Here is a 16,986-nt window from a genome sequence, read left to right as displayed (position 1 = left end):
AAAAGTATGACACAGATCAACCGTAACCAGAATAAGAGGGGGATCAGCAGCGGCAGTAGTGAGGATGGATGCCCACATGAAACTGGAGAATGGAGGGAGGGAGGAGCCGAGAGGCTGAGCAGAAAGTACGCACTAATCTTGCCTGTCCTTTGACAGTGCCCCGAGCCAGAAGGTTCTCATCTGGAGGAGAGGAAGAGGATTTTGACCGCAGCATGCACAAGGTGAGCAGGCTACATCATTGAACAAACTACTTAGACTTTTTTTTTTCATTTGTAAGTGACAGAAACCAAATTCAAACTCATCTCAAAAGAAATGCATCATTGTATGTAGTAAGATTGGTTATGACCACATTCCAACTGCTCGAAATGAAAGTACTCTTAAAAAGTCTCCCTTGCTTTGTGGTGTTTGCCTCTGCATTGGCTTTATAGTCAAACTGGTTTTCTAAATGTGTTTAGGAAGCAGATACCAGCATCCTTCCTTGCTAGTGAGACTACAAAGTGGCCCAGGCACTGTAATAAAACAGATGAACAGCTCCTCAAAACACGAGACACAAAATTACCCTAGGACCCATGCAGCAATTCCATTTCTAGATACACAGATATGAAGACAAACATCCAGGCAACTAATGCCTCCATAGCAGTGCTTATCGCAGTAGCCAAAGGTGAGACCACCCGGATGTCCACCCATTCACAGATGGAGGAACACGATATGGCATGTCCGTACAATCCAGTATGAGTTAGACATTAAAAGGAAAGGGGGGGGGGCTGGAGAGAAGGCTCGGCTGGCAATGTTTACCATGCAAGCAAGAGGACCTGAGTTCAGATCCAGCACCTATGTGAAAGTCGTGCACAGCAGTGCACATCTGTAACCCAGAGATGGTAAGAGAGGCGACAGAAACAGACAGGGCTCCGGAGTGCTCTAGCCTTCCAGTCCAGCCGAATCAGCAAATTTCAGAGACAGACCCTGTCTCAAGAAAGAAAAGTAAGGCCGGGCGTGGTAGCACACACCTTTAATCCCAGCACTCGGGAGGCGGATCTCTGTGAGTTCCAGGCCAACCTGGTCTACAAAGTGAGTTCCGGGACAGCTAGGGGAGCTGTTACACAGAGAAACTCTGTCTCAAAACACCAAAAACCAAAAAAGAAATACAAGTAAATAAAGTAGAGACTGACTGAGGAAGAAACTCAGTGTTGATTTCTGACCTCTACACACACACACAGGCCCCGTGTGCACACGTACACAAACGTGTGTACACATACACAAAAAGAGATGGAAAACTGATAAACACCTCCATACGAGTTAGCCTTGAAATGATAAAAGAAGTAAGGCATAAAAGCCCACGTAAGTCTGTTTGAACCATATGGAGGTGGGTTTTACACAGCATTGTAAATTTGCTAAATATCACTACATTGTTTACAATGGGTTAAAACAACTACAGTTAGAAAACAATGTGTTTTAAAAAATTGTATCTGTGCTGGTTTTTTTTTTTATGATTACTCCTTAAACAATACAGCGTAAGAACTTCCACATGGTGCTTCCACTGTGCTAGTAAGTACTTGAGAGATGACGCAACATAGGAAGAAAGCATAGGCTGTAGGCAAAGCCACACCCCTTTCTATGTATGAGGATTTTCGTAGCCCTGGAGTCAGGGAGAGTTCCTAAAACAAACGCCCTGTGGCTGCTGAGAGATGACTAGGCTTCAGAATAGTTCATTTGTAGATTACAGTTTTCATTTCAAGTAAAATGGGGAGGTGGCTGCACATCATTGAACCAGTGACTGTGGGCAATGTGGCCACTAGTTTAGACCTGCTTGGGGCACCCACCGCCAGAGCCTCACCCAGACCTCGGGACGGCTCAGAGGACAGAGATGAACTCACAGAGGAAAACCTGACAACCACAAGGAGGGAGAGTTCTGGCAGTGTCCGCAGAGGCTCCCATCAGGCCCAGGGGCTCAGTCGTTCCTGATCTTGCCCCGTTGCCCTCTGCCTAACTTCATGCTCCTCCCCCACCCCCCAGCTCCAGAGTGGGATTGGCCGGCTGATTCTGAAGGAAGAGATGAAGGCACGGTCTAGCTCCTATGCCGACCCTTGGACCCCTCCACGGAGCTCCACCAGCAGCCGGGAGGCCCTGCACACCACTGGCTATGAGATGTCCCTCAATGGCTGTAAGCACTGCTCTGTCCTGGCGGCTCTTAGCTTTGGGTCAGGCCTCCGTGAGGCACCGCATCTTCTTCCTCCCAGCAGGAGGAGCCTCACATCTTAGATAGGAAACTGAGGCACAGCAACCCAAGATCACTGAATTCATAGAAATGGATCTCCCTCTCCCTAGAATTGTGTTAGAACATAGCCAGCCCCCAGATACCATCTTTTGAGCTGATGAAGGGATCAGGAGAGGCTGGCTGGCCATGAAGGTAGCCCCAGGCTCACCTTCCTGACTCCTTTATCATCCTCCTAGGCCTCTCCTGGGTGTGGAACACAGACTGGGCAGAGGGCTAGATGGGGGCTAGATGGGGCACCAAACAAAGCCATGCTCTACTGAGTGATCACACCACACCTCTTGGGGCTATCTAAAGCCATGGTCTCTAATTAAGTTCACTATGTATATAATATGGACATCTGAATGGCTTACACATTCAGGGTCTCTTTTCTGGGGAGCTGAGCCTCCCAATCACCTAGAAGTAAAGCAGCAGAGACTTTGTCAAGTGCCTCAACTTGAGACTTTCTCACAGAGCTCCTTCCTATTCCTGGAGAGGAGCACCCGCTCCATCTGTCTCCTTCCTTTCTCCCCTCTGTGGAGTTCAGGCCTGCTAGGAAGCCCTACCTCAAGACGCTGTTTGCTGGGCAATAGAAGGCATTGTTCGTTGTAGGCCTGCGCTCCGGATCTTTGCAAATGTCGCTACTGATCTTACAATCCACACAGTGTAGGGAACACTCACTTCACACATGCTACCAGTAACATTAAGCCACTTGCCCAGAAAACCAGTAAGTGACTAAGCCAGGGTCAGACCTGAGTTGGAGGGAACCTAAGGCCATGAGCTTGATTTTGGTGAGACCAAAGATGGGGTGGGATGGTGATAAAACCAGTTATATGGAAAGTTATGTATGGGTTAAGGACTGTGCTAAATATCTTAAGATTTAGTGTGTGTGTGTGTGTGTGTGTGTGTGTGTGTGTGTGTGTGTGTGTGTGTGTACACGCATGTGCACTTGAGTGCAGGTGCTCATGGAGACCAGAGGCATTGGATCCCCCAGATCCAGAATTGCAGTTACTTGTGAGGCCCCTGATGTGGGTGCTGGGAACTGAACTTGGGTCCTCTACAATAGCAGTACATGCTCTTAACCACTGAGCATCTCTCCTGCCACTGTGTTCAGTATCTTACCATCTCGTGTCATGTCATCTTAGGGTTACCATTGCTGTGATGAAACCCCATGACCACAAGCAAGTTGGAGAGGAAAGGGTTTATTAGGATTCCACATCATAGTCCATCACTGAAGGAAGTCAGGACAGAAACTCACGCAAGGAAGAAACCTGAAGGCAGGAGTCGATGCAGAGGTCATGGAAGGGTGCTGCTTACTGGCTTGCTCCTCATGGCTTTCTCACCCTGCTTTCTTATAGACCCAGGACCACCAGCCCAGGGGTGGCATCGCCCACAATGAGCTGGACCCTTCCTCATCAATCACTAATAAGAAAACATCCTCCAGGCTCGCCTACAGACCATTCTTATGGAGGCATTTTTTCCACTGAGGCTCTCTCCTCTCAAATGACTCTTAGCTCATGTCAAGTTGACATAAAACTAGCCAGCACATATGTATTCTTCACAGTATTCCTACAAAGGATACACTGTCACTCCCATTTTTAAACGAGAAACTGAAGGGTGACAACGTAACTGACGCTAGCTAGAATCTATGAAGGGGAGAGAACCCATATGAACTGATGAGACTTTTCTGTCTAACCACTTGGGGCACTGTTTTCCATCTCTGTCTCTGCAAGGCACCAAGACTGCTTCAAATTCACGTGTTGACTAGGGGTGTAACTGAGTGGAAAAGAATGTGCCTAGCGTGCATGAGGTCCTGGCCCCCATCACCAGCACAATACACAAAAACACATATAAAAAGTCATACATATTTACATGCATGCACACATACGTACTACGTAGTCCAGCTACATCTATGCAACAGATATCTCAAAGAGCATGTGTTCCCTGCCAGGTACTAAGAATTGGGGTGGCGGTGGGCGGGGGGGGGGGGGGGGGAATCAGAAGGGTGGTATTTAGATTCGACAATAGCAAACTGACTATTTAGAAATGAGTGCTGATTGAGCCCCCCCCCTCCTACCAGCCAGAGCCTTTGAATATGAAGCCAGGTTTCTTTGTAAGCAATGAATATCTCCGTATGCCAGTCTATACCCATGAGCACTGACGTGGACTTTTCTTTCTCACAGCCCCTCGTTCGCACTACTTGGCTGACAGCGGTATGTTCTGCCTGCCCCACCATACGCCCCTGTGTCTTGTTAAGGACAGAGCTGTGGCAATCACAGCTCCCCACAGCTCTATGGACAGCGTCCTAGCACAAATTAGTCCACCCATCATCATTGTCAGACTCTGGGTCTCTACTTGGGGTTCCCCCAAAGAGAAGGAAAGGGCACGTCGCTTGTACCCACCTGGGAGCCTGTCTTTCTGGTTCTGAGCTTATCTCCAATTCCAAGGCCCGTGGCTAAAACACAGGCCTCTATCCTAAGAAGACAGATGTGCACAAGTCAAGGCCAGAGTGTATAAACAGGTGGTTCTGTTGGCCTAGAATTCTGCTGGAGAGGGGTTCCCCAAGACCGTCTGGAAAACTCCCAGAGAATTTGGTATCCCCTAGACTGCAGCCCACTAGGTTGAGGGTAATATTGGTCAGATGTGTCCCCAGGGAGAGTGACCTTGGCTCAGGGATTCTGACATTTCTTCTGGCTCCTTTTCAGATCCCCTCATCTCCAAATCTGCCTCACTGCCTGCTTACAGGAGAAATGGGCTGCACCGGGTAAGGGGGCTGTGCTGGGAGTCTCTGCCCCAGGTGCTAACACGCTAACCCTAGTAACGACCTCGGGGGGAGGGGGGGGCTTGGGGTTGGAGGTGGGTTTGCTGAAAGCGGTGGTAACTTCCCCCCTCCCCTTTGGCTACCCAGTAGCAAAGAGGCCCCATGGCGAGGCTGGTGAAGAACTCTGTGCCACACACTGGCTTTACCAGCACCAACTAGCTTCACACCTCGGGCCAGGTAGTCACTAATGTGAAACTCATCTTGTGGATGGAGCAATAAAGGCAAAGGGAAGGGAGGTACATGCTTAAGTTCTCTCACCCCGTGAGAGGTGGAGCAGGATTCAAGCTTTCTAGGCTCTTGAGCTGCTTATGAAACATCCATGTAAACAGTGAGCTGGTTCAGTGGCTTGCTCAGTTGAACTGACCAAGTGGTGGGGGCAGGACCCTGAGACCGATATTGAGTTTTAGACACCTAAGAGTCACTGTTCCAGGATCTGGGGACCCTACAGTGAAGGTAGTCACTTGCCCCGTGAGGCTCACAGAAGATGAACACTAAGTAAGAAAATGTAACAGCCAGATGGCCAGAAGTGCCAAGATGAAAAACAGCCAAGGGGGTAGAAAGACGAGGCGACAGGAATAAATTTAAACAAAGGGCTATTCCACTGAATAAGTGGATCTGTACTGGTTGCCCACTGCATGCTGGGACTAAAATGCAGGAAGAGCACAGTGAGCTACATTTCCCTAAGATGAGACCGAGACTACTGAAAGAGCCCCCTGCCTCGGGCCTGGTCCACATTCTGGAGGTAGGCAAGTGCTTCTGGGAAGGAGCAGTGAGCTTCTCAGGCTAGCCCAGCTCTATGTTCTTTACAGACACCCAGCGCAGACCTCTTCCACTACGACAGCATGAACGCGGTCAACTGGGGCATGCGAGGTGAGCACTACCCATGGAGCTGCAGGGGCCAGGCCCTCCCGAGACTTCCCAGAGACTCCGGATGGAGTGCTCATCACTGTTGCTTGACCTGCAACCCACTGCTACCGGTTCTGTCCCCAGGGTGGGCTCTGTCTAAACCCCGAGTTCCCTCTCCCTCATACTTCCACTCTTCTTTTCCTACTCTTCCTTCATCCTCTCTAGTCCCCGACCTTGGGTGCGTTCCAGGCCATCTGTCCCAGCCAGGCTCTCAGAGCATCTGAAAGTGCTGATTTCCCTGTAGTGCTGGGCTAACACTTCCAGTCAGACATGGTAGAGGGAAGCAATCGGAGCCAACTGCACATTGTTCCCAGAAAATTCTCCATGAGATTCATGCTCTCTGCCAGGAAAGCTCTCATGCCAGGCTCCACTGGCTGCTTGGAGTGGGCCCTGGCTTATGTGACCATAACACAGCCTCCATGATCTCCATCTCCTCGATGATGGAGATCATGTCTCCCCACCATGTCCACCCCACCCCCAAGGTTCCATTGTCTCAGATTCCTCTTCCTCCTATTGCTCATAGCTCAAAGGCTACTTTCCTCATAAAGCCATCTCAAGAACAGCCAACCCCCACCTCCAGCCACCTACCATGCTCACACCAGCCTGGATGCTCCTCCATGGTGAGCTCAGGAAGAGAGGGGTTCTCATAGCTTAGCGCAGTCACTGCGAGGAGACCAGATCCATAGGCCACTGAGACAGAAGCCAGTGTCGTGATGATACAGCCCAGAGGTGGGTTCTGGTTGGGACATGTCTCTTTTCTCTTTGCAGAATACAAGGTAAAGAACACATAGACCCTGGGGTCTCCAGGATTCTGGGAACCACTACCTTGGGAGGCATCAAGAGGATGGCAGCCACCATCTATGCGGGGAAGAAGCATAGATGAACCACCTTTCAGGACTTCCATTGCCTCACCTTGGCCCATTGTCCCTGATTCTCCCTAAGTCTTCTCTAACCCTTTTCCTGTCCCTAAAGACTCTAGGACACCACAGGGGCCAACTGGGTAGCTGAACAGCCACCAACTACCAGACACATCCAGAAAGCCTTGGGCCCACATGAATGCTGAGTGCCACCCCCAAGCTTATCTTTAGCAATGTTAGGACACTCTGGGGACCATGCCAACCCAAGGAGGACAGACCCAGCCCTTCCTCCTGACTAAATGTCCAGCCCTAGTGGGTAGAAGAAGGAGCCCAGGCTCAAACTGCAGCTGGCAAAGACAAACTCACCCCACCCCCTCACCCAAGCTAGACATGCCCTCCCCCCTTTCTCCTTAGATCTACCCGTATGAGCTGCTACTGGTAACAACAAGAGGAAGAAACCGACTGCCAAAGGATGTGGACCGGACTCGCTTAGAGGTATGTACAGGCATGTCCAAACTGGCTGACATTGCAGTGTGACCTTGTCATCTATAAAGTTCACACGCAAGAATTTCTTAAAAAAAAAAAATTAAGAAAACTCTCCTAGCGTTTTAAGTAAGTTTACAGTTTTGTGTTAGGCTGCAATCAGAGCCATTTCGGGGCACAGGTTGAACATGCCTGCTGGCAATGGACCGCCCTAAGGAAGATCTGAAGCTTGGTGCGGGAGCAGAGACTTGAGCAACTGCTGTGCCGTTTTGGGCTGCCCCCTCTTCAACTTAGTCCATGCCTGTGGTGCACAGCTGCCCCTGTCCCTCACCAGGGGCCGATGTTCTTGTCTGCAGAACAACTAGCTTTGGTCCCTGCATACTCAGGGCTGTACTAAAGCCAGGGCTTGTGGTGGGTATGAGGAACGGGACAAGCTACACTGCTAAGAGAACAGAAGCGTGAAGAAGTCCCAAGTTACACATCTGCATTCAGCTTCTGCCGTCACCAGGTGCCAACCCAGCTGAAGCTGTTTGAGTATGTGAGGCTAATGCTTCCCCCAAGCCTCCGAGAGAAGTAAATGAGGATATGCATCAAGCCCTGAGCAGAGCTTGGCAATGAGTCAAGGGTTAAGTGCTAGCTAGACGTTAGGATGCTGCTGTTCAAAGAATGTCACTAAGTCCTGCTTGGTTGACATCGGCTTGCAGGAAGAGGTAGATAAGGTTTGGGTGGAGAGGGAGAGAAGCATCATGAGCAGTGGAAACAGTATAAATAGAAGTCCAGAGGGGCCCTGGGCATGGCACTGGGTAGTACAGATCACTTAGCATAGAGTGCCCGTCTCAGGCTACCTCTGGCCTGGAACTTGAATTGCCCAGTCCCCATGATGTGTCCTTCCTGCCTTTCCATGTCCTTTCCTAAATGTCCTTCCCATCCTGTGACTGTCTCACGTCTTAGGGCCTTGCTCTAGAGATCACAGCACCCAAATCCTTCCCAAGGCCTCCCCTAGGATGGATCACACGCCTGGTCCTCCAGCTTCCCCTGACCTTCATCAAGTGCAGTTCAACGCTCTCACTCTCGTGTATATCAATTCCTCTGCCCGACCTTGAGCCTCCTATGGGAAAGACTGTCTGTCCTGCACCACAGGACCTGGTTAGGAGAGATGTCAGAACACGTCTGTGGCCTTGAATGCAGGCTTCCTAGCAAGGGGCTTTAGGGGTCTGCTGGTGCTGAAGGGGACAGCTCCCAGCCATCTCAAGAGAGCCCGCTTTAAGGCCCGTAAGCATCTCCCCTCCCTCAACACGCAGGCCCCCGTGAGCTCAAGTTTCCCAGGCATCAGAACCACCGGCAAGCTTTCATCACGCATGGTTCTCACCCCAGACCAGATAAATCGCACCCTGGGGAAGAAGCTCAGGTCCATCAATCCAGAGTGGGTTTTGAATCTCCCAGGAAGGTCTAAAATGTAGGGCTGAGTTAGAAACACTGCCGCAGCCTCCGCACCAGCCCTAGACCCGGATGTGTGCTCAAGCAGTTCAGAGTACAGACATTTATTTATCCAACAAATACTTATCCCAACTCTATTAAAGGGCTGGCAAGAGAGCTTAGCAGGTAGAAGTGCTGGCCCTGCAAGCCAGGAGACCTGAGTTCGATCCCTAGAAACCACGTAAAGGTGGAAGGAGAGAATGAAGTTCATTAGTTGTCCCGCCCTCTACACATGCTTTATGACATGTGCACACCCAGACACACATCATGTGCATGCACACAAAAGAATAGCAAATTAAGTTTTTAATGTAAAAGTCCACTATAGGTGCTAAATGCTGTTCTATGTATTTATATGTGTCTGTGAACAAAACAGAGACCCTGGTCTCTCAGAGCTTGCATTCTTATGTGAGAAAACAGACACCAAAGGACACGAATGAGAAACCAATGTTACAGTGTGTTAGCAGGTGATGAGGAGAAGGGTTAAGAGCCAAAGGAGGTCTGGCCATGGGACTTGGAGTTAGGAGAAGGAAGCTGTGGTTACAAATAGACCGATGAGACCAGGTCCTCCCCTACTGTATGGCATCTGAGCACGTTATCCATGCGTTCGTGGGCACTTTCTGGGCAGAGGGAACCGCCAGTACTGAGGCTTCCATACAGGAGTGCACCTCGTGGTAGAAGATCTCAAGAGGTGAGTGTGGCTGGGACCACAGAACACAGATGAGGAGAAGGAAGTGACATCACAGGTGGGGATGGGGTCATCTGTTGGACCGATTCTCAGAAAGTCACGTCTGCATGCACTCTGTGCTCTGGTTCACTCTCTCCATACCAATGAGGTAGATACTAGAACCGGCCCTTTTTCTAAAAGGTGAAACTGAGGCTTAGGAGGATTGCCCATTTGCCCAAGGCTATACATCTGTGTCTACCTAACTCTAAAAGCTGTGCTAAAAGCCGGGCGGTGGTGGAGCACGCCTTTAATCCCAGCACTCGGGAGGCAGAGGCAGGCGGATCTCTGTGAGTTCGAGGCCAGCCTGGTCTACAAAGTGAGTTCCAGGAAAGGCACAAAGCTACACAGAGAAACCCTGTCTCAGGGGAAAAAAAAAACTGTGCTAAAATATTAGCTTACAGTGGCAGTAAGCCAACAAACTTGCTAATTCATATATGGCTGTATTCATAATTCTCACTGGGTGTCCTTCAATACCCAACTAAAGATACTAAATGCTCGGAGAACCCACAAAGCTTGCAGCTGAAAGATAGGCCATATATTTTCTTTTTAAATAAACTTTACTCTAAACAAAAAAACAAAAACAAAAAAAAAATAAAGAAAATTAAAAAAAAAAAAAAAACACAGAAATTGATCAGACCAAGTACATACATCTCAGTGAATTTCTACACAGTTAGAATAGCCATTCTGAAACTGTAGAGCTCCATGCTGGATTTGATGCTTGGAATCCACTTCTCTTTTTCTAACTTGATTTTAAATTTCATTTTGAAAATTTTCAGGCTTCCGGTAAAGCTGTATGAATAGTAAAATGAACACCCACCTATCCTTCACCTAAATCTATCAGTTCCTAATATTTTGCTATATTTTAAATGTCGTATACTTCTCAGTCTAAAGGCTTTTGACATGAACCTTCAAGATTGCTGAGAATAGAGAAGAAGGGAAAATAAAGGAGAATGGGGACCTGCCATGAAATGCAGAACAGTGTTTGATCATATGACAAACTCATTTCCATACAAGCAAAGGAAAGGGCATTCCAGAGGGTAGAGAAATATAAGCAGTGATTTTTTTCATTCTTCTGATGAGAAGCCTGCTAGGTCATCTGTAAAAATACTAGTAAGTGACAATACACCCTGAATCCTTGGGTGTACCTCTTTTTCTCCCAAAGGGGAGTTGGGTAGCGTTAATCACGTGTACTTATGGACACAGATACACGGAGCATGAATTTGTAAAGATGAGGTCAACCAGAGTTTACAAATAGTGCTGGGATAAAGTCAACACCCACCTGAGCTGGAGGTAAGGGAAGCCTCTCCAGCCAGAATACCTCCAGAGGGCCCCCAGGAGAAGCTCCACCTGCACCCCCATCCACTCAACACATGCCACACAGCTCCCTTGGCCTGACCCTGGGCCAGGCGCAGGGAACCCAGAGGGAAGTGCAGTGGCCGCTGAAGCCACCACAGCTCACCTCCTCACGCTGTCTGTGTTCCCTCCCCATCATCCAGCGCCACCTGTCCCAGGAGGAGTTCTACCAAGTCTTTGGCATGACCATCTCAGAGTTCGAGAGACTCGCCCTCTGGAAGAGGAATGAACTGAAGAAGCAAGCCCGGCTGTTCTAGGCGGAGGCTCTATACATATAGATGCATTTATATAAAGATGTATGTAAATCTCTATCCTGACGCGCGTTATAACCCTCTTGTATAATGGGACACAACATACTGCCTGCTTTTCTGTACTGTCAGGCAAACCCACATCATCGAGGTATTTTTATGCTCCTTTACTTCTCTTTTCTAAGTACTGTGGGATCTGGGAAGGGATTTGAAGGGACTCCATCCTTTTACTGGGGATCCTTTTTATACTGGAACATCTGTCCCACCTCGAGTCCCCAAGGTCCAACTAACTCTCCTTTAAAAAGGTGCCTGGAAGAGTCTCTGCTCCCTGCTTCAGGACCTTCCCCCAGTCCCTACCCAGGGCTGACGCTGGCCACGCAGTGTTCACATACTGTGGTCACAGATGGGCCCTCCGGTGGAAGGTCCACAGTGATCCACCCAAATCAGTGAGCGCCTTTGAGGCCTCGTGAAGAATTTTCTCCATACCTCCAAATAGGAGCTAAGTGCTCTGTGGAGTGATGCAGTTTGATCTGTGGGCCTCAAATCCATTCCTTACATTAGTACAGAGTGGATGGGCCCCGGCCTCTCCTCAGCACAGCACCCTTCCCCGTTCTGCCCTCGGTCCTGACCACTCCCTCATGCAAATCTAGAATTCATGATAGGAAAAGGAAAAAGGCATTTCCCTTCCCTCTACCACCCCCACTGGCTCCTCTCCCTGCCCCGCAGCCTTCCCAGCACACACACACCCCGCCCTTCCCCGTTTCTAGGAGAGGCCATTGCTGCAGCCTGTACTCTTCAGCCTTATTACAATCTATGTGCCTGATGATCTACACACCACAGGGCTAACGTTCCCACCATAGCTCCAGCGAGCATCCAAGACAGACACACTCACCACCCTGTGCAGGGAGACTAGACCACACCCTAAAGAATAATCTTGGCCTACGCTACTGGTCCCCAGATGGCGATGCATCCATGTTGGACCCCCACCCATCCCACCCCCACCCCCGGGGCTGCTACCGCATTGATTGCATCTCACAGGGGACGCTTTCAGAAGCATAAGGTGTTGAGGGGATTCCAGAGTGAGGCATTGACCAACACTGCCCATGCTTTACCCTGGTCGGCCTCAGGGACTGGACTCCTCTCCTGCTTTCTGCAGCGGGTGAAAACAGAACCTTCTCTCACCTCCACTACAGTGCTGAGCTGTTGACTGGTGGCCGCTCTTCCCTCTTGGAGATGCCTACGTCACACTATTTGGGGGCGGGGGTGGGTAGTCACAGAGGCAAGATGGAGAAGTTTGCTCAAAAGGCTTGGTGTTGTGGGATGGGCGAGTGTAGAACTGGCTTCGGCAAACCCTTCCGAGCACCTGTTGAATGCTGAGCACCCAGTGGGGGAGGGGGAGGGGCACTGAGATGACTCAAAGAGGGCCCTAGTTTCAGGGGCACGCCTAGTCATAGGAGACCTGGTAAGACGCGTACCAGAGATAACGGATGCAAGGCAGAAAGTGACGGACGGAGGCCTGAGAAAGGATGTGTGACGTTGCTGAAGGTGTATGCAGCCGGTGCAGACCGAGGAAGCTTCTGGAAGAGATTGCATGCAAGCAAAATCAGGAAGGATCTGAGGAATCTGGGACTTGGAAGGGTGACAGGGTGGAGGACCTAGGAAGGAAGCCTAACATACTCTCATTTAAAATGTCACCTCCCTGCCACTTCTCTTCTTGGCCAATGTCTTTCAACTTTCCTGACCCATTAGAAACGTCCCCAGCCAGATGCGATCACTGAAACTGCCTCATTGTCACTGGTTAATGACTTGGGAGATGGAAGGGCTTTTGTTATTGTTGTTGTTGGATATTTTTGTTTCCCATAAAAGCACATCATTTCAACCCAAACCCATGTCCGCTTGTTTCTTGTGGGAGGGGAAGTAGCTGACGTGGGAACAGCAAATACCATGCACAAAAGCAGCTGAAGGTCAGGACTGGGGTGCATCAGGACTGGGGTGCAGCTCAGTCACTAAGGTTGTTTAAGGAAAAAAAAAAAAAAAAACCTTCATTCACTGGTTCTCAACCTTCCTAATGCTGCGGCCCTTTAATACAGTTCCTCATGCTGTGGTGACCCCCCAACTATAAAATTACTTCATTACTACTTCACAACTGTCATTTTGCTACTGTTGTGAATTGTCATGTAAATAGCTGATACACACACCCCGCTGAGACCCCCAGGTTGAGAACCACTGCCTTCGTTCAATCCAAAGACCTTACAGAACTAAATTCAGAAGTAGTGGTGCCCTTTTGCAACCCCAGTCCTGGGAAGGTGGGGACAGATGGACACCTGCAGCTCCTGTGCCTGCCAGCCCAGTCTAACTGGCAAGCCCTAAGTCCTCATGAGAGACCCTGCCTCATAAAACAAGGTGGACAGCATCTGAAGAACAACACCCGAGGCTGTCTTCTGGACTTCACATGAACCATGGGCACATACACACAAACATACAAGGTCAGCACTATCTGGCTTATTCTCTGCAGGATGCAGGGTACCTGGAGAGAGCAGAGAGCAGATAAGACTGTGTAATCAAAATGTAACTCTGTAAGAAGACTAATGTAATCAAAATAAGACTCTGTAATCAAAAGTAGTGTTAAAGGGCTAGGACTGTAGTTCCGTGGTAGAACCCTTGCCTCTTGTGCTGAAGGCTCTGGGTTCAATCCCTGGCACAGAAGAAGTTAAAAATAAATAAATAAGAAAGCCAGGTGGAGGTGGCACACACCTTTAATCCCAGCACTTGGGAGGCAGAGGCAGGCAGATCTCTGTGAGTTTAAGGCCATCTTGGTCTACAAAGCAAGTTCCAGGAAAGGCGTAAAGCTACACAGAGAAACCCTGTCTCGGAAAAAAAAAAAAAAAAAAAAAAAAGTAGTGTTAAACACCATTAAACACCATCAATGGATATAAAAAAAAATAAAAAATAAAAAAAAAACACCATCAATGTGCCAAGTTCTGTGCCAAGGACTTAGGCACTTCATCTCATTTAGGCTGCTTAGCAACCCGACAGGTAGCCTTCATTAACACTCCCGTTCCACAAATGCAACAACTTTGAAGAAGATGCTTAATTACCACCAGCAAGGCCAGGAGTCCTTTCTGCCTGTCTAGCTGGAAAGACCAGAGTCCCATTCTCAGCAGATAAGTCCCTTTGCCTGCAAGTCCAAACTGCCTTATTAAAGGTGGATAGAATAGTAAGAGCAACCAGAAGCCTATCGTGCAAGGTTTCTGAACACAACAGCTCAGTGATGCCATCTAGAGTCAGGTTCTTTGTGCCCCTCCAACTCTATTGTCCTTTTCATATGCTGGCTTTTATCCTCTGCCAGTGTGTCCCCCCATATTTACAGGAGGCTGATGTGATTCCAGGCATCTCCTCACATAACCATCTTTAAAAGACGGGAAAGAAATTTCCCTCCGCACATCTAGCTGAACAAGGAAAACTTTCCCAGAGCCCCTGAGTCTGCTTTTGCTCAGGCCTTGCCTGTTGGAACTCGGGAGTACATCCGTGTGTTTACCACAGGGGAGGCCAGGACACTTTGGTTTGACATTTTTAGCCACCACAGTTTGGGGAAGGCCCTACTGAATATGAAGATGAAAAGGTAATAGCAATGACCTACAAGTGAGTGTTGGAGTTTTTGCCACACTGTGTCATTAAGAGATTCAATGTACACTGCCAACCGCCCTGAGACAGCCTGCAGTAATTTCATTTAACCAAGTGTTTCATAAACTAGTTTTGCATTAACTCTGCTTAAGAAACGTAGGCCTAGGGGCCTGGAGAGATGGCTCAGAGATTAAGAGCACTAGCTACTCTTCCAGAGGTCCTAAGTTCAATTCTCAGCAACCACATGGTAGCTCACAACCATCTGTAATGAGATCTGGTGCCCTCTTCTGGCGTGCAGGCATACATGCAGGCAGAACATTGTGTAGATAATAAATTTTTTTAAAGAAAGAAACATAGGCTTACTGCGCCTCATCTATTTTAAGCTGCCCACTTTGCTCACATTTTGACATCTCCAAAGACAAGATGCGGGGGTTAGGGAGATGTCTCAGTGGTAAAGAGCAGTTTACTGAGCAATCATGAGGACCAAACTTCAGGTCCCAGCCCTTGTGTTACACGCTGAACATCCCAAGCGCCTGCAACCCCAGCTCCGGGAGGGGCGAGAACAGGGACGTCTCTGGAGCTTGCTGGCTTCCAGCCCAGCTGAGAGAACACAAGCTCTGATTCAGAGAGAGACCCTGACATGAAAGAACAGACAGAGAGCAATAGAAGGAGACATCTGACATTCTCTTCTGGTTTCCACATGCATAGAGAGGTGCACACACACACCAGTACACATGTGTGCATACACTCACACAGAGACACATAGGTAAATGAATGAGTGAATAATCTTGAAAATGAGGCTTGGATTAGCATCTTTCTTCACCTCTTATTCTACAATTTTTTTAGCAAGAATAATTCTGGTCCAGTGAGATGGCCCAGAAGTTGAGGTACTCATGACCTGAGTGCAATGCCTGGGTCACGTGGTGGAAGGAGAGACCTGACTTCCATAAGTTGTCCTCTGACCTCTGCATATGCTCTATGCACATATGTGCATGAGTGCACACATGCACGCTCACACACAAATACTACCCCCCCCCCCCCGAGATAGAGTTTCTCTGTGTAACAGCCCTGACTGTCCTGGAACTCACTTTGTAGGCCAGGCTGGCCCCAAACTCACAGAGATCTGCCTCCCTAGTGGTAGGTTTAAAGGCATGCACCACCATGCAAGCCAAATACATATTTTTTTAAACAACCAAATTCTTTTTAAACGGGGAAAAAAAGGAAGGAACAGACTCCTCCTTTTCTTCCCCTTCCCTTCTAGACAAGTGGCTCAAATGTGCAAAAAGATACCAAGAATGGCTTTGTTCCTGCCTGCATATGCACCCAACAAATGCTTACTTCATGAGCATCTGCCGCCAGATAAACAGTATGGAAGACGTGCCTCCTGCATGCAGGTCTAGATGAGAAGCAAGTTCTAAATAAGCAAACAGAGAGAGATGGGACAGGAAGACAGCTGCTACAGAGACAACCGACAGGCTACCACCGGAAAAGAACTCCCTTCCAATACCTAGCAAGAGATGAAATGGGTCAGCAGAGAAAGCAGAAGTCAGAACATTCTAGGCACAGGGAAACAGCGTGTGCCAAGGCACTGGGTGGACAAGAGCTTGTCTCACTGAGGATCTGGAAAGGAGGCTGGAATGGAACAAGTAAAGAAAAAAGTGAGATTAGAGGCAGCCTGTAGCCAGATTTTCCTTCGTGGGCTTTTCTATGTGTGGGCTGCCAGCTCACAAATAACGACAAGGAAGACTACTTATTAATTACGAAAGCTCAACCTGTAGCTTAGGCTTATTCTTAACTAGTTCTTTTTTGTTGTTGTTGTTGTTGTTGTTTAAAGATTTATTTATTTATTATGTATACAGCATGTATGACTGCAGGCCAGAAGAGGGCACCAGATCTCATTGCAGATGGTTGTGAGCCACCATGTGGTTGCTGGGAATTGAACTCAGAACCTCTGGAAGAGCAGTCAGTGCTCTTAACCTCTGAGCCATCTCTCCAGCCCCTTAATTAGTTCTTATAACTTCAATTAACCCATTTATATTAATCTACATTCTATCACATGGCATTACCTCTCTTCCATCTTGCACCTCCTGTTTCCCCTCCGTGTCTCCTCCCACTTCCTCTCTCTGCCTAGAAGTCCCGCCTATACCTCCTGCCTAGCTATTGCCTGTTCCGCTCTTTATTAAACCGATCACAGCAATATATCTTCACACAGTGTACAAATATCCCACAGCAGTAGCCAGGTA

At 48.7% G+C, this 16,986-nt stretch overlaps 1 protein-coding gene across 5 annotated transcripts in view; it reads left to right on the top strand.

Moving 5' to 3' along the window:
• The window catches only part of Ablim3 (actin binding LIM protein family member 3), a 115,461-nt gene extending 102,457 nt beyond the window's left edge, over window positions 1-13,004 (top strand). For 2 of the 5 annotated variants that reach the window (XR_013046137.1, XR_013046136.1), the window contains exons 15-21: window positions 157-221; window positions 2,014-2,161; window positions 4,435-4,464; window positions 4,957-5,015; window positions 5,882-5,942; window positions 7,250-7,330; window positions 11,015-13,004. Coding sequence is in view for 3 of the 5 variants with exons in the window: in XM_006985157.4 (XP_006985219.1) it covers window positions 157-221; window positions 2,014-2,161; window positions 4,435-4,464; window positions 4,957-5,015; window positions 5,882-5,942; window positions 6,747-6,754; window positions 7,250-7,330; window positions 11,015-11,128 (566 nt within the window). In the remaining 2 variants the exon portion in view is untranslated. Of the gene's footprint in view, window positions 1-156; window positions 222-2,013; window positions 2,162-4,434; window positions 4,465-4,956; window positions 5,016-5,881; window positions 5,943-6,746; window positions 6,893-7,249; window positions 7,331-11,014 lie in introns of those variants that run through there. The other 3 variants (XM_076555342.1, XM_076555343.1, XM_006985157.4) reach the window with 2 other exon arrangements.
• The last annotated feature ends 3,982 nt before the right edge of the window (window positions 13,005-16,986 follow it).

This window comes from Peromyscus maniculatus, chromosome 19 (genome assembly GCF_049852395.1).
Source record: "Peromyscus maniculatus bairdii isolate BWxNUB_F1_BW_parent chromosome 19, HU_Pman_BW_mat_3.1, whole genome shotgun sequence".
In the NCBI taxonomy this organism is placed as follows: Eukaryota; Metazoa; Chordata; class Mammalia; order Rodentia; family Cricetidae; genus Peromyscus; species Peromyscus maniculatus.
This window is presented reverse-complemented; position numbering and strand designations above follow the sequence as displayed.